Source organism: Pithys albifrons, chromosome 32 (genome assembly GCF_047495875.1).
Source record: "Pithys albifrons albifrons isolate INPA30051 chromosome 32, PitAlb_v1, whole genome shotgun sequence".
In the NCBI taxonomy this organism is placed as follows: Eukaryota; Metazoa; Chordata; class Aves; order Passeriformes; family Thamnophilidae; genus Pithys; species Pithys albifrons.
The window spans coordinates 303499-321078 of record NC_092489.1 but is presented as its reverse complement, the minus strand read 5'-3'; the positions used below and the strand labels follow the sequence as shown (position 1 = coordinate 321078).

The following is a 17580-nucleotide window of genomic DNA, read 5'->3' as shown; positions in this document are numbered from 1 at the left end:
AATCCACTGAATTCTACTTTAAATTCCTGGAATCCCACCCAAAATTCCCTTAATCCCACTCCACATCGTAAATCCGGCCCGAAATCCCTGCCTCAACTGACCAGTCCCCCAAAGTGCCCCCAAATCCCTCCTGGGCCCTCAAGTGCCCCCTTTGGAGCCCCAAATCCTGGAAAAGGGTCTGATGGGAAGGGGGGGCTGGGGTTTTTTGGAGGGATTGGGGTAGAATTGGGGTCTGAGGGTCAGTTGGGGGGCACTTGGGGGTGTCATGGGTGTCTGGGAGGGAATTCATGAGCACTGGGGGGATACTTGAGGGGTCTGAGGATGGAATGTGGGAGTTCAAAGAGTCTTTCAGGGGACACTTGTGAGTCCTGGATAAACTTGGGGGGCACCGAGGGGTTCGGGGAGGAGATTTGAGGGTCCTGAGTGGGTATTGGGGGAGGACTTGAGGGTTCTGGGGGAACTTCTGGGGTAGTTTGGGGTCCAGGGGGCACTTCTGGGGCAGTTTAGGGTCCGGGGGGCACTTCTGGGGCAGTTTGGGGCCGAGGGCACTTCAAGCGCAGTTTGGGGTCCGGGGGGCACTAATGGGGCAGTTTGGGATCCGGGGCCACTTGGGGAGCCGCAAACCGGCTGGGACCGACCCGATTGGGCGCGGGAGAGACGGGAGTTGATGTCCCGCCTGTGATTGGCCAGAACGAGCGGCGGTGCATGACGGGAGTTGTAGTACGGGACAGGCTCAAAATGGCGCGGGTCTTCCTGCGCCGTCACCGCGCGCTGCATTTCTGAACGATGATTGGCTGCGAGCCGAGACGGGCACGTCAGGAAACCAATCAGAGGCGGCTCAGGCGAAGGGCGGGACTCGAGGGCGCTGCCGGGAGAGGTAAGCAATGGCGGCGAGTTTGGGGTGATTTCGGAAAATTTTGGGAGCATTTGGGGGGCATTTGGAGGACTCAGGGCGGGTTTAGGGGGTCCCTCCTGACCCGCCCGCCCCTCACAGACGCCCGGGACCCCGCCGGGGCCGTTTTGGCCGCGAAGGTGAAGAAGCCGGGTAAGCCCCTCCCTCCACCCCGGGATGCGCCTCAGAACGCCCCAAATCCCCCCCGAAAATACTGTTGAGAGCCCCAAACCGCCCACCCGGGACCCCCAAAACTCTCTGGACGCCCCCCCAGGATGCCCCAAATTCCCCCCTGGACTCTCCCGAGCTTCTGAAACGCCCTCGGCCCGCCAAACACCCCAGAGATACCCCAAACCCCCTCCCAGACCACCAATTCTTTCCCAGACCTTCTAAAATGCCCAGGAACCACCGAACTACCTTAAATACCTCCCGAAAATACCCCTGAGAGCCCCAAACCCTGCACCCGGGACCCCCAAAACTCTCTGGACCCCCCTAGGATGCCCCAAATTCCGCACCTGGTCTCTCCCGAGCTTCTGAAACACTCTTGGCCCCTCAAACGCTCCAGAGACCCCCCAAACTCCCTTCCAGACCACCAATCCTTTCCCAGACCGTCTAAAATACCCAGGAACCACCGAACTACCTTAAATCCCCTTCCCAGAATCCCAAACCTCAGCCAGACAGTCTAAACTGCCCAGGAATCCCTGAACTACCCCCAGAACTGCCCTAAACTCTCTCCCAGACCCCCAAAGCATGGCAGGACCCACTAAACCCCCTTCTAGGACACATAACCCTCCCTAAATTCCCTCAACCTCCCCCCAGACTCCTACCCAGACATCCCCCCAACCCCCTAAAGACCGCCAGGACCCCCAAACCACATCGAGCCGCCCCCCCCCCCCCTCCCTCCATTCTCTCCCACTCTCTCCAAACCAATCCAGGACCCCCAGGCTACTTCCAGACATTCCCAAACCACCCCAGATTCCCCTGAACTGCCTACCAGAACCCCCAAACTCTCCCCAGACCCTGCAAAACCACCCCAGGGCCCCTCAAAAGCCTCCCAGACCCCCCAAACCACGCCAGGTCTCCAAAACTGGGATCTCAAAATGACAACTGAAAGAGGGAGAACTGAAGCTGAGTGAGACACATGGGCAGGCCTAAGAAGCAGGAAAATGGGATTTATTGATTGGTTTTTTTCCTAGAAGCTGAAAGGAGCCATTTGGGGATGATGCTCTTGGAAAAGGGAACAGTGTGAGCGAGTGAGGGCTGACCACAGTGTGGGGAACAAGCCCCAAAGGGGCTTTGCTTGAGGAGCCTCCCTGGATGGTGGAAACTCCTGGGATCCTCCCATTCCCCCACATGGAGGTGCCTGGCACAAATCTCCTAAAACCCCAAACCATCAAAATTTGGCTAAAACCCCCTCTAAAATATGAAATTAAGATGAAAGCAATTCCCACCACCAAGATTCACCTCCCAAAAACCCTCCCACAAATTTGCTATCTCTGGTCTCTCCACTTTGGGGCTCTGGGGGTCCCCCCTGTCCAGGCTGTTGGGGGTGCCTTGTGTTTTGGAGTCCCCTGTCTGGGGTTCTTCCTTTTCCAGGTTGCTGGATATCCCGGGAATTTCAGGGCTCTAACTCTGTGATCTGACCCCTTTGGGGTTCTGGGATTCCCCTCTCTTCAGGGTCCCACTCAGGACTGCTGAGAGTCCCAAGGGTACTTTTGCCCCTGACCCTCTGCTGTGGGTGCTGGGGAACCCCCTGGGACCCCAAAACAGGGATTCCAGAGAGGGGGCACCCTCAGCAACCTGGAGAGAGAGGGACCTTTGGAATCACCACCCCAAGCAGAGAGTCAGAGGAGAAGCTCCACTATCCCCCAGCTCCACTCTCCCCTGTCTCTGCTCCCCATCTCCAGAGGTCACCAGGCATCTGGTGTCCATAATAAGCTCCAAACTACCGAGATTCAGGCCAAAAAAACCCTCATCCACATCAAACTTGCAAGACATCAAGATTCATCCAAAACTCACTCCAAAATATGGAGATTAACCCAAAAATCCTTCCCAGAAGTTTCCTTCCTCTGGTCTTTTCAGTTTGTGGTTCAGGGTTGGCCCCTGTCTGGGATGCCGATGGACCCACTTTTATTAGGGTGGATGGGTAGACCTGTTCTCTCTGAGCCTGGCGGATACAGCTCGACTGGGGCCTGTTCTCTGATGGTGTGGCGGGTAGAATCCCCAACCCATTGTGCTCACACCTTCTTGTTTCCCCCCAAAAAACAGGATTTTTCCTTTCCAAAGCTTGACCAGATGGCAGAGGAGGCTGCGAGGAAGAGGAAGATGCCCCAGACCCCCCAGGCAGGTGAGGAGGAAGTCAGTGCCCCTTTGCCCCTCTCTTGTGCTGCATCTTCCAGCCCAGCATGGCCCCAGCTGCAGGACAACCCCGCTGCCGACGCCGTCCTGCCGGGGCCGGGTTTGGGGGGATGTCCTTGGCCTTCCCTGTGGGCTGGAGGCAAATGCCCTGCCTGTCCTTGTTCCTTCCTGCCCCAGGCCCTGAGCTGAGCACGGGGAGCACGGAGGACAAATCCCCCCAGCAGAACCTGGTGGCAGAGGCCACTTTGAAAAGCTCCACAGAGCAGGAAGTCACCGAGGAGAAAAAGCCACGGAGATCCCGCAGGAGGAGAAGCTCTCAACTGAGTTTTGGGTACTCTGAGCAGGAAAGAGGCACCCAGTGTGGGAAAGATGGCCGGAGCTTCAACCAGAGCTCTGAGCTGGGGGTGCAGCAGCAGCTTCAGAGCAGGGAGAAGCGCTACAAGTGCTTGGAATGTGGGAAGGGATTCAGCAAGAGCTCCAACCTGATCCAGCATCAGCACATCCACACTGGGGAACGGCCCTACATGTGTAGGGAATGTGGGAAGTGCTTCAGTCGGAGCTCCAACCTGATCAGCCACCAGATGATCCACACTGGGGAATGGCCCTACACGTGTAGGGAATGTGGGAAGGGCTTCAGTCACAGGTCCTATCTGATCCGCCACCAGATGATCCACACTGGGGAACGTCCCTACGAGTGTTCCCAGTGTGGGAAGAGGTGTCGGACCAGCTCAGAACTCTTCATGCATCAACGCACACACACGGGGGAGAGGCCCTTCTGCTGCACCGAGTGCGGGAAGAGATTTAACCAGAGCTCCACCCTCATCACCCATCGGCGGCTCCACACCGGGGAGAGGCCTCACATATGTTGGGAGTGTGGGAAGAGCTTCATGAGTAACTCTGAGCTCATCATCCACTGGATGACCCACACTGGTGAAAGGCCGTTTGAATGTTCCGAGTGTGGGAAGGGGTTTCGGAAAAGCTCAGATCTCCTCGTGCATCAGCGCACACACACGGACGAGAGGCCCTTCTGCTGCACCAACTGTGGGAAGAGATTCAATCTGAACTCCACCCTCATCACCCACCAACGGATCCACACTGGGGAGAGGCCTTATGACTGTGACGAGTGTGGGAAGAGCTTCAACCAGAGGTCAAACTTGACCAAACACCAACGGACCCACCAGTGAGGGAAGCCCCACGAGTGCCCCGACTGTGGGAAAAGCTTCATCTGCTGCTCCATCTCTATCACCCACATTCCTTGTGACCCACATTAGGAAGACCCCTGGCTGGTGGTCTCCACATCCTCCCGCTTCTCCGTGGGCACTTAAATTAACACAGGGAGAGGAACATCCATGGTGTCATGGGTTTAGTTAGGCCCAGATTTAGGCTTTAGTTTTTAGAGCAAGGCCTTGAACAGTCAGCTGACTTGAGCTGGGTCAGCCCAGCTGACTTCTACTGGCCAACTCTATTGCATCCCATATTCTGACATCATCTCAGATAGAAGAAGAGAGGGAGGAGGGATTTTCCTTCTTCTTGCCGGATAAGCAAGGAGTTTGTTGGCATTGCAGAGCTCCTGCGGGGAGACCGAGATACTGGGGAAGTTGAAATTTATTTCCTGTTTGTTCTTGCTTCCTGTTATTCTTAGTCTGTAGTTTGTATTTCTTTTGGTTTCTATTTTTTCTGATCAATATACCTTGTTCTGCTGAAGTATGTCCTGTGTTTTGGTTTTTAGGGGACAGAAGAGGGGACTTTGCCTCTGAAATGAGTACTTGGCATTTTGCCATGTCAAAGCCATCACATATGGGGACACAGACTGAAGTGTGAAATTCATTGGGAAGGGGGAGTTGCTGACTTTTGACCCTAAAAATCTCCCCTGCTCCATACCCTTAGTTTATCTTGTGGCCTCAAGGAATCCTGAATGGTGTTTCAGAACTTTTCTAAACTCAATAATTCCATAATTCCAATTCTCTGTGGCTCTGCCTCTCTATGGGCCACCCAACCCAACCCCATGCACATTCACATGATTCGTTGTTTTGGTTTTTTTATTTTATTTGATCCATCTTCATCCCTTAAAATCACCTGAAATTGGGATTAAAATAAAAAAAAATGAACAAAGACATCTAAATTTCCATCATTCTCCTGGAAATTGGTGCAGGAATTTGGGATTCAGAGGGATAATCAGGAAGATTTCAGGGTTCTGTGTGGATTTGGGAGAGTTTTCCCCAAAATTGGAGGTTTCCAGACCGACTGACATTTCTCCATCGTTTTGCAGTCCAATATCTGAGAGGGATTGATCTGTCAGCTCATAACACCTCAATCCCACCCCAAAATGGCTCCATGCCAACTTGAAATGACTCAATCCCATCCCAAAATGGTTTAATGGAACTTGAACCCACTTAGGGGGAGTCAGCAGCAGGAGAAGGGGTGCTACAAACCCAGGGAGGATGGGATAAAATTGGGAGGGCTTGGATGGAAACTGGGAGGGTTGGGATGGGACTTGGAGGGGGATGGGGTGGGGATTGGGAGAGAAGAGATGGGGTGTGTGGAAAAACTGAGGGAGCTTTTGGGGTGCCCTCCTGTCCTGAGGGGGGTACTGTGAGGGAGTGTAGGGGACATGTGACATCAGAACTTTGAGTGGGGCCCCACAGGAAGGGACACAGGGAGCTCTTTTTGAGGGGATCCTGCTGCTTCCCACCAGTTCAGGGACTTTAAATATCTTTTGAGGGTTTCCCTCCTCTTTTTTATGGACTGAGTTGAACCTCTTCCATTTTGGGTGGATGAGATGACCCTATTGAGAGAAAAATCCTGCTGTTTTTAACCAATTTTTAGGGAGTCTAAATGGCTCTTGGGAGTCCCTTCCTCATTCTGGGGGTTCCAGGAACCCCCTGGCTCCACTGGGGGCTTGGGGGGCTGTTAATGCCCAGTTTTGAGGTGTTACAAGTGGCTTGTGGAAGGCCCAAGTTTGATGCACATCCCACCTACAGGACGGTGTCCCCCCTTCCTCCAGACCTGCTGGGGTGGGGCTGGGACCCCTCTCCAAACAGGGGCACCCACAGTTCTTTCTGGGGAATGAGGCTCCTCATGCACTGGGACCAGCCCAGCTGGTGTCACAGAATCCCAGAATGTGCTGATTGGGAAGGGACCCCCAAGGATCATGGAGTCCAGCCCTGCACAGACCCATCCCCAAGAGGCACACCCTGTGCCCCAATTTACACCTAAGGCTGAGAGAGAAATAGTTCCCACCAATCCTAATACAGGTGAGTCCTCTGGCCGCCCAGACAGGGTGGAAAGCAGAACACTGAAACGGAAATAGCAGAAAAGGGTAATTCCTCAGAGAGATGTTTTTCACTTAATCTTCATATTTTGAAGTGGGTTTTGGCTTAAACTTGATGTTTTTTAGTTTTGATATTTGTGAAGGTTTTTTGCCAGAATCTCAGTGTTTTGTAGCTTTTGATGGACACCAGGTGCCCGGTGACTTCACAGACAGACTTCACAGACAGACAGACTGTTCTGAGTTGGAAGGGACCCACAAGGATCGAGTCCAACCCTTAAGTCAATGGCCCACACAGGGAATTGAACTCATGACCTTGGCATTATTCCAACCAAGTTTTAACCCACTGAGCTAATCTCAGGTTTTAGAGATGAGGAGGGGAGAGGGGCAAAAACTGAGCTGGAGGCCCCCCAGCAGCCTGGAATGGGGAGTCCGCACAGGAGTGACCACTGAGTCAAAAAATTGGAGAACCCAGAGAGGGGGAATCTCAGGGAATGGCACCCTGAAGCAGAGTCAGGGCAGAAATGACTCCCAAGCCCCCCAGCATCTTTGGCATCTCTAAGTGAGACTCCCATCCTGAACAGGGGAGACCCCCAGAACACCAGAGTGGAGAGACCAGAGAGAGGAAATTTGTGGGACTCTTTTCAGGGACAGAATGATCATTGTTTGAACTATTGTTTGGCTGAGTCTTGATGTTTTATAGTTCTTAGTGGTTGATCTCAATGTTTCTCAGGATATTTGTTCTAGGGAGGGTTCAGAAGGACTCTGAGCTGAAACTATGCCACCATTTAAAATATGAGTAAACAGCATTTATTACAGTGAAATAACAAAGGAATGAAGAAAAACTGAGAAGAGCGTACAAAACACAAGACCTAAGGCATCTCCCACTCGCTCACACACCACTCACACAGTTCCTGTACCTCTCCCACAGTTCCTGTCCCGACCCCAGTGTACTCAGGATCCCCAGTCTGAGCAGCTGCTGCATCCTTGGCTTTGGGTGGCTCAACACATTCAGCAGCGTCCCCGTGGGAGGCACCGCTGTCCTCGGTGCCAGCACACCCCTCCTCCTGGAGCAGGGACTGTCTGTTTGGATACACTCGCTCTGGGACGTCTGTCTGGGTGTCTGTGGCCAGCACAGCCCAGAGAGAGGCCACCACTCCCTCCCCCCATTATGTAACTGGAGACCCCCTGAGCCTGCACAGTGTATATCGAGGGTCTCCCTTTCTTGGTCGGTCAGGAATTTTCATCATCTTCCTCACCCTTTTCTCTTTGACTCATTCTTGAGTGGCTGTCAACAAGCAGCCAGGCTGCAAAACAGTCCCTGTGTACACAAGATGCTTCTCCTTCAGGGCCGAAATCCCTCATTATCAGTTCTTGTTTTCCATCACTTTCCAAGAGAAGAACAGACTCTCAGAGGCATCAAGGCCAGTCACAGAACAAAACAGCACCTCATCCTGCCTAAATACAGCGTGGGAATCCTCCTGAACCTGTAACAGAAAATTGGCAATGAGGGTGAGCTTCTGAGAGCACAAAAACTGACCCAGAGGTGAAGAGGGTTAAGTCAGTGCAGGGCACAGCTGGACTGACAGACACTGTTCCCCAGGGCACACAGACAGGGCTCAGTCAGTGCAGGGCACAGCTGGACTGACAGACACTGTTCCCCAGGGCATAAAACCCAGGGCTCAGTCAGTGCAGGGCACAGCTGGACTGACAGACACTGTTCCCCAGGGCATAAAACCCAGGGCTCAGTCAGTGCAGGGCACAGCTGGACTGACAGACACTATTCCCCAGGGCACACAGACAGGGCTCGGTCAGTGGATGCGGAGCTGCAACAAGAGATGCTGTTCCCAGTGTGTGGGTGGCCACAACTCATATCTGTGTTTTTCCTTTATCTGCTGTGAAGACAGTGCCATACCTTTTTCTTATTGCATAGTGTAGACCCTGTAGGTGTAACCTGATCCCCTCTGCAGTCAGTGCTGTGATAGCACAGTCAGCAAAATCCCCTCAGTCCTTTGTGTGTGTGGTGTCACAGGATGATATCGAGTGAAGTGTCTTATGATGTTTTATTTTTGCTTGAAGTGTTGTGATATTCTGTGTGTTTTGTCTGTGTAGAATAGTTTGTTGTTGTGTTATGTTTGTAGTGTAGAGATGTTCTTTAAAAAAGCCTCAGTCTGTGGCTCCTCCAGTGGAGCCACCAGGGTGGAAACAGGAACTGTGGAGTGCACTGTGGGATAAACTACAAACTTGTACAGGCATTAAGTTTGAACTGTGGGAGGCAAAAGACCCCATGGGAGTGTTGAAATACTGAGAAGAATTTGTGCAAATTCCCCATCCATGATCCAAAGAGTGGCTCAGTCACACCTGATGAATGGCCAGGTGCCTGTTGGTTACATCAGAAATGAAACAAAAAGCTGAAGCTGAGGCAGAGAGACACATAAAAACTGAACAGGGAACAGACCAAGCACCCACACCAACATGCTGTGTGTTTAGAGACGACCCTCACCCCTTCACCCAATGTACCATCTGGTGGTCTGGTGGGAATAAACAGGGGGTCTGAGTGCTTGTGGTCACAGGGGGGAGGTCACTGAAAAACAGCAATGCAGACAAAACACAGAGAAAAACTGTCCTGGTGTGGGGGCTGAGGGATCAACCAGTAATTGGGTAACTTAGTAAATTGGAAATGCAAATTGGTGACTGAAACCCTTACAAATGTTTTCTAATAGTTCCTTGAATCAGTACATACATCCTAGACATGGATATATTGTGGGGTACTGCCTTAGAAATCAGAGGTAGATATCAGGAATTTGGTGCCACGTGGTGGCTCCATGCCAGAGCTGTCACTGTGGGACTTACACAACAAGAAGCAAACATTCCCACAGCTACAGAAATTCTAAACATAAAACAGTGTAAGATTCTGGGAGGACATGCACAAATTCAAGCCTCTCTCAATGCTTTGTTCCAAGCAGGTGGTGTCTGTGATGGACATTCTCCTGTTCACAGCCCTGTCTGGGCTGTGAAGGACTCGGGTGGCAGCTGGTGGGTGACTGGAGATTCCAGGGCAGTGAACAAACAGACACCCCCCACAACTGCTGCTGTTTCTGAAGCTGCAACATCAGTGCCCGACCCCAGGCACATCCAGGGACAGGGGACACTGTTATTATTGATGCAGCCAATGCATTTGTCACAATTCCAGTTCCATCCAGGGCACAGGATCCATTCCCATTTCCGTGGGGTGGGAACCAGGACACCTTCACCCATCTGCCCCAGGGCTACAAGCACAGCCCTGTCTTTTGTCCCCAAGCCACACACTGCACTGGAGCACAACACACTGCACCTGCCCAGGTACAGATCCTTCAGGGCACAGATGGTATCCTGGTACAGGGACCTGATCACCATCAGGTGCAACAACAACTGGATGCCATCCTTGCCTTGTTAAGGTGCTGCGGAAGGGCAGTGAATCCCACTGAAATACAGGGCCCAGCCCAAGAAATCAAATATTTGGAAATTAAATGCACCCACAGTATTCAAACAGTCTCAGAGAAAGCCTTGGCCACTATTCAAACCTCACCCACTCCAGAAGATAAGAAAGGAGTACAGCACATTTTAGGTTCTATTGGGTGCTGGAGATCACATGTACCTGGTTTAGCAGTGCCACTTAAGCCATTGCACAAAGTTACCCAAAAGAAGGCTCAGTTTGAACAGGGGTCAGAAGAGCAGAGTTAGTGAGTCAAAGACACACAGAGCCTGACCAAGGGACCCACAACATGCCCAACTACCAAATAGGTGGGTGGGGAAAGCCCTCCAATCAGCTCACAGACACTCAGAAACAAACAGCATGGTTTCCTGAGGGCAGGGCAGGGATTCGCCGTGGCAGACCATGCTGGAAAGCTGCAGCACTCACTGCAGCCCCACACACACAGTTGGTGGCTGAGGGGGAAGGAGGCAGCAGCCACTTGGCTGAATTGGTTGCTGTTTGGCAAGCCATGGACACGACACCACCCAATGCTATTTGTTCCCTGTGCATGGACTCTTGGGCAGCAGCACAGGGGCTGTAAACTGGCTGGGCAAGTGCCCTGCTGTCCTGAGGAATAAGGCTCCCCCTGAGTCAAACCACAATGACAATCCGCAGTTCAAGCCAAGGGAGGTAATTTATTGAGTTTCACATGACAATATACAGAGCTCAGAGGCAGAGACTGAGGCAGGGGCAGGGTTACTGATAACCTCCCCCACGGGGGATGGATCAGGGCTTTGACCTCCTTGCAAATGGAACACAGACCCAGCAGGTGAGGGGTGTTGGAGGGTGAGGGCAGAGAGAATACACACATGCAAACACAAACAGCCTGTGGTGTTCTGGTGCCTGGGCCTGCCAGTGGCAGAAGATCAGCTGTCCTTTGCTTATCTCCAAGGGTTGCTGTTCAGGAAATTTAACTCCACATCTGCCATCTCCAAAACTCCCATTCCTACATCTCGGCCTTTCTTGTTTTATACCTGAAAAACTGATACTTTTAAAATTATAATAAATCATACATTGCATACAAGACAATAAACAAAAATTCAGAGCATAATAAAAAATGGAAACAGACCCATTAATACCAGACCCATCAATAAATGCTTTTCCAACTAGGGTTTCAAGATAAACAAGTCATCCAAAGGTTTCTGAAATCCTTAAAGCCTATATGTATTGATTTAAAATGATCACTGTTTCATTCAGAATTTATTCTTATGAATCTTTATTTAAGAGAACCTTAAAATCTTCATTTAAAATGACTTATAAATGAATAATCTTAATCATACAAATAGGTTTAATTATTTTTTAGGGTTTCTGCTTTCCTTGACCTTTAACTTTATGTACGTATTTCTGCAAATGAATAACTTTGTACTTTTGTCTGTGGGTCCCTGTGCATAGATGGGGGAGTTGTGGCTCTGCCAGTGGGGTAAGTGCATTCAGGAGTCACATCCATACATGATTCCTGTACTCACACACATCCATCCAGGCCAGCCCCCATTCATGCAATCACTCAAAACAGCCTTAGGAATTTACTTGCTGTGCCTTATAATTATGAAATGAGAAATTGTGCTTGTCTTAACCTCACACTTTTCCTTGTTTCTTGAGTTGCTGCTTTGATAAGAATATAATTTTCTAAAACGTAGACATATCTCTCCTTCATGTTCCGTTTAATGTTCAAAAATTCTTTCATAGACATACAAGCAAATACTGCCCCTTTTTTTCTTGTTCTTGCCTGGCAAATAAGAGAGGTATCATTGGATATTTGCTGGGTGTGGATCCATAAAAATACAGGGCAGGATTATTTGAACACTCAGCAAAAATTATTACATCTGTAAAACTTCCATTGTATTGGTTCCTGTCATGGATATCAATAATTTAGAGAAAGGTTAGTAAGGCTACCTTTGAATTTGCTTGCTTGGTTGGATTATCATTACTTGGACAAACAAAAGCTTAAAACAATTGCTAGTACTTAATGCTAAAGATTAACAAATTCTATGAAAATAGTGTCATTTTCGTACTTGACAACTTAAATATGTGTTTTACCAATTTTGTGGAGGTTCCATTAATGAGCTGCAATAAGAGAACTGTTGATCATTTTAAAATTCTGATTTTATCCATTATTTACATATCACTCCAATGTAACTTGCAAGTGCTGCAGCTTTGAGGAAAACAGGCCGAGAAGGGAGAGAGTGAGGAGAGAGCTTTGTGCGACCCTTCCCAGCCAAGTCACCTCAGCTGCCACTGCAGGAGTCTCCCCACTTCCCAACACCACAACTCCAGTGTTGGCTTCTTCTTGAGCCATTAGAGTACAGTAAATTATAGAGAAACTCATTGAAACACTGATAGTTAATGCAGGTAAGAGTAAAAGGAACGAACAACACACTCATTCATACCATGAAGGGAATTGTTAACAGGGAAAACACTAATGAGCTTAGGAACAAAGGTATTAAATAGAATTTAAACTTTTAAACAATTTTTACTATTTGCAGTAGGTGTTCCAATGGTTAGATAAAGCTTTTAAAGCATCAGAACTTTGGAAAGCCACTTGAAATTTAGACAGTACTTTTCACCTGACGGATATTTTGCACACCAAAAATTATACTGGTTTAGATATTTAAGGCCTTTTTCAGATACAAAAACATTGGTCTTAAGAACAGTAATGATACTTTACAAAAGTCCACACTTGTGTGTTTCTATGCCATAACTTTGCAGAATAAAATGAAACAATTAATATATTTGATAAATAACTAGAATAATAAACCTACACCACGACACTATCTTAGAGTGTGACTGCTATAAAATATGTTAGAAACTGAGATACAGAAAGGTGACATGTTTGCAGCTTGTTGAAAACTTTTCTCTTAAAGGCGTTGTTGTTTGCCTTTTCTTTCATGGAATAAGCCTTATATTTATTTTAACATTACTTAGAAAGGGTAGAGAAGGTTTTTTTGGCTTCTGTTATTCCTTTTAGTAGAAAGGGTTATGATATTTTGTCACATCTTTAAGGTAAAGTCATATTTAATTAATCATTAGTTAAATCAATATTCATAAAAAGTTATTACCAATGGGGGGATGGCTCAGGGCTTTCGATCTCCTTGCAGATGGAAAACAGACCCAGCAGATATAGGGGGTTTGGGAGGGTGAGAGCAGACAGAGGAACACACATATGGAAACACAACCAGCCTGTGGTGTTCTGGAGCCTGGGCCTGCCAGTGGCAGAAGATCAGCTGTCCTTTGCTTATCTCCAAGGGTTGCTGTTCAGGAAATGTAACTTCACACCTGCCAGCCTCAAAACTCCCTTTCCTACAACCACCCCTTGTAGAGCCACCAGGAGCAGCTGCATCTGCCTCCTCCTGTGCAGCCTCTCCGTCTCTCTGCCCTGCTGGGCACACTCAGGAGCAGCTGCAGCTGCCTCTTCTAAATGGGTGTGTGTCTGTCTGCCTTTGCTGCTGGACACACAGAGGCCCAATTGGGCTCCTCTTGTGGCACCAGGGATGGCCACTGCCCCTCTGTGCTGCTGACCAGTGCCAGGGAGGGCTGGTGACTCTCTGACTCTCACAAAGTCCCCTCGTTCCTCCAGTGTCACAGTGTCCCCTGGGTTCCAGGAGGCCCTGCAGTGTCACAGTATCCCCTGGGTTCCAGGAGGCCCTGCAGTGTCACATTGTCCCTTGGGTTCCAGGAGGCCCTGCAGTGTCACAATATCCCCTGGGTTCCAGGAGGCCCTGCAGTGTCACAGTGGCCCCTGGGCACCCTCAGACCCCACATCACACAGCCCTGGCAGTTCCCTCACCTGAAATATCGGGACACCACAACAGAAGGAAGACATTGAGCCATTAGAGAGTGTCCAAAGGAGGACAACAAGAGGGGAAGGGCCTGCAGGGGAAGCGTGTGAGGAGCAGCTGAGGGCACTTGGTGTGTTCAGCTGCACAAGAGGAGACTGAGGGGACACCTCATTGCAGGTACAACTTCCTGGGCAGGGGCAGAGGAGGGACAGGCACTGATCTCTGCTCTGTGGAGACCAGGGACAGCACCCAGGAAAAGGCTGGAGTTGTGCCAGGGCAGGATTAGGTTGGATCTTACAAAGAGGTTCTTCCCCCAGAGGGTGGTGGGCACTGACCAGGCAACCCACGGCAGTGGGCACAGCCCCAAGGCTGACAGAGCTCCAGGAGGCTTTCAATGATGCTCTGGGGTACAGCATGTGATTCTTGGGGATGGGCCTGTGCAGGGCTGAGGGTTGGACTCCATGATCGTGGGGGTCCCTTCCCACTCAGCACATTCTGGGATTCTGTGACACCAGCTGGGCTGGTCCCAGGGCATGAGGAACCTCATCCCCCAGAAAGAACTATGGGTGCCCCCTGTGTGGGAAGGGGTCCCAGCCCAACCCCAGCAGGCATGGAGGAAGGGGGGACACCCTCCTGCAGGTGGGATGTGCATCAAACTTAGGCCCCCCACAAGCCACTTGTAACACTTCAAAACTGAGCATTTTAAGCCCCCTCAGCCCCCAGTGGAGCCAGGGGGTCCCTGCGACCCCCAGCATGAGGAAGTGTCTCCCAAGAGCTAATTAGAACCCCTAAAAATTGGTTGAAAACAGCAGGATTTTTCAGTCAATAGGGTCATCTCATCCCCCCAAGATGGAAGAGGTTCAATTCAGCCCATGAAAAAGAGAAGGGAAACCCTCAAAAGATATTTAAAGCCCCATGAACTGCTGGGAAGCAGCAGGATCCCCTCAAAAAGAGCTCCCTGTGTCCCTCCCTGTGGGGCGCCATTCCAAGTGCTGATGTCACATGTCCCCCACACTCCCTCACAGTACCCCCCTCAGGACAAGAGCACACCCCAGAAGCTCCCTCAGTTTTCCCACACACCCCATCTCTTGTCTCCCAATCCCCAACCCATCCCCCTCCAAGTCCCATCCCAACCCTCCCAATTTGCATCCAAGCCCTCCCAATTTTATCCCATCCTCCCTGGGTTTGTAGCACCCCTTCTCCTGCTGCTGACTCCCCTTAAGTGGGTTCAAGTTGCATTAAACCATTTTGGGATGGGATTGAGTCAATTCATGTTGGCATGGAGCCATTTTGGGGTGGGATTGAGGTGTTATGAGCTGACAGATCAATCCCTCTCAGATATTGGAGTGCAAAACGATGGAGAAATGTCAGTCTGTCTGGACACCTCCAGTTTTGGGGAAAACTCTCCCAAATCCCCACAGAACCATGAAATCTTCCTGAATATCTCTTTGAAGCCTAAATCCCTGCTCCAATTTCCAGGAGAATGGTGGAAATTTAGATGTCTTTTTTCAATTTCTTCATTTTAATCTCAATTTCAGGTGATATTAAGGGATTAAAATGGAACAAATAAAATAAAAAAGGACAAAAAAATGAATCTTCTGATTGTACATGGGGTTGGCTTGGGTGGCCCACAGAGAGGCAGAACAACAGAGAATTGGAATTATGGAATTATTGAGTTTAGAAAAGTTCTGAAACACCATTCAGGATTCCTTCAGGCCACAAGATAAACTCAGGGTATGGAGCAGGGGAGATTTTTAGGGTCAAAAGTCAGCAACTCCCCCTTCCCAATGAATTTCCCACTTCAGTCTGTGTCCCCATATGTGATGGTTTTGATGTGGCAAAATGCCAAGTACTCATTTCAGAGGCAAAGTCTCCTCTTCTGTCCCCCAAAAACCAAAACACAGGACACAGTTCAGCAGAGCAATGTATATTAAACAGAAAATAAAATAGAAACCAAAACAAATACAAACTACAGACTAAGAATAAAAGGTAGCAAGAACAAACAGGAAATAAATTTCAACTTCCCCAGTATCTTGGTCTCCCCCCAGGAGCTCTGCAATGCCAAGAAACTCCTTGATCATCCAGCAAGAAGGAAAATCCCTCCTCCCTCTCTTCTTCTATCTGAGATGATGTCAGAATATGGGATGCAATAGAGTTGGCCAGTAGGAGTCAGCTGGGCTGACCCAGCTCCAGTCAGATGATTGTCCATGGCCTTGCTCTAAAAGCTACAGCCTAAATCTGGGCCTAACTAAACCCATGACACCATGGATGTTCCTCCCCCTGGGTTAATTCAAATGCCCATGGAGAGCCAGGAGGATGTGGAGACCAGCCAGGGGTCTTCCTAATGTGGGTCACAAGGAATGTGGGTGATAGAGATGGAGCAGCAGATGAAGCTTTTCCCACAGTCAGGGCACTCGTGGGGCTTCCCTCACTGGTGGGTCCGTTGATATTTGGTCAAGGCAGAGCTGCTGGTGAAGCTCTTCCCACACTCGTCACAGTCATAAGGCCTCTCCCCAGTGTGGCTACGCCGGTGAGTGATGAGGTCGGATTTATGGTTGAATCTCCTCCCGCAGTCGGTGCAGCAGAAGGGCCTCTCGTCCCTGTGTGTGCGCTGTTTTGAGGAGAATTGAGCTGGTCTGAAACCTCTTCCCACACTCGGGACACTCAAATGGCCTTTCTCCAGTGTGGGTCATCCGGTGGATGATGAGCTCAGAGTTACGAATGAAGCTCTTACCACAGTCCCCACATTTGTGACGCCTGCCCCTGGTGTGGAGCCTCCTGTGGGTAAAGAGGTTGGAGCTCTGGCTGAATCTCTTCCCGCAGTCGGTGCAGCAGAAGGGCCTCTCCCCTGTGTGTGTGCGCTGATGTACGAGGAGATTGGAGATGGTCCGACACCTCTTCCCACACTGGGAACACTCGTAGGGACATTCCCCAGTGTGGATCATCTGGTGACGGATCAGGTTGGACCTGTGACTGAAGCCCTTCCCACATTCCCTACACTTGTGGGGCCGCTCCCCAGTGTGGATGTGCTGGTGCTGGATCAGGTTGGAGCTCTTGCTGAATCCCTTCCCACATTCCAAGCACTTGTAGCGCTTCTCCCTGCTCTGAAGCTGCTGCTGCACCCCCAGCTCAGAGCTCTGGTTGAAGCTCTGGCCATCTTTCCCACACTGGGTGGCTCTATCCTGCTCAGAAGACCCAAAACTCGGTTGAGAGCTTCTCCTCCTGAGGGATCTCCGTGGCTTTTTCTCCTCTGTGACTTCCTGCTCTGTGGAGCTGTTCAAAGTGGCCTCTGCCACCAGGTTCTGCTGGGGGGATTTGTCCTCCGTGCTCCCCGTGCTCAGCTCGGGGCCTGGGGCAGGAAGGAACAAGGACACTCAGGGCATTTGCCTCCGGCCCACAGGGAAGGCCAAGGACATCCCCCCAAACCCGGCCCCGGCAGGACGGCGTCGGCAGCGGGGTTGTCCTGCAGCCGGGGCCATGCTGGGCTGGAAGATGCAGCACAAGAGAGGGGCAAAGGGGCACTGACTTCCTCCTCACCTGCCTGGGGGTCCCGGGGCATCTTCCTCTTCCTCGCAGCCTCCTCCTCCATCTGGTCAAGCTTTGGAAAGGTAAAATCCTGGTTTTTTTGGGGAAAAAGAAGGTGTGAGCACAATGGGTTGGGGGTTCCTCTTGCCCCAATCCATCTCTAGAAATCACTGGGCTCCTCGTGGCCTAAAAAACTTCTAAAACACCAAGATTCAGCCCAAAAAACCCTCCCAGAAGTTCTTTGTCT

The 17580-nt window shown here is 50.5% G+C and overlaps 2 protein-coding genes across 2 annotated transcripts; one reads left to right on the top strand and one right to left on the bottom strand.

The window, feature by feature from the left end:
• The first annotated feature begins 889 nt into the window (after positions 1–889).
• LOC139684147 (zinc finger protein 436-like) lies at positions 890–5075 on the top strand. The gene is made up of 3 exons (XM_071579748.1): positions 890–1045; positions 3161–3239; positions 3428–5075. Exons 2-3 carry the CDS (start codon positions 3188–3190, stop codon positions 4432–4434), a joined length of 1059 nt encoding a protein of 352 aa, XP_071435849.1. The 5' UTR covers positions 890–1045; positions 3161–3187; the 3' UTR covers positions 4435–5075.
• Positions 5076–16236: 11161 nt separating this feature from the next.
• LOC139684134 (zinc finger protein 774-like) lies at positions 16237–17367 on the bottom strand. Its single transcript, XM_071579731.1, has 3 exons — positions 17335–17367; positions 16452–16990; positions 16237–16408 (listed from the first exon to the last, which is right to left on the bottom strand). The coding sequence occupies exons 1-3, from the start codon at positions 17365–17367 to the stop codon at positions 16237–16239; spliced, it is 744 nt and encodes a 247-aa protein (XP_071435832.1).
• Positions 17368–17580: the final 213 nt, after the last annotated feature.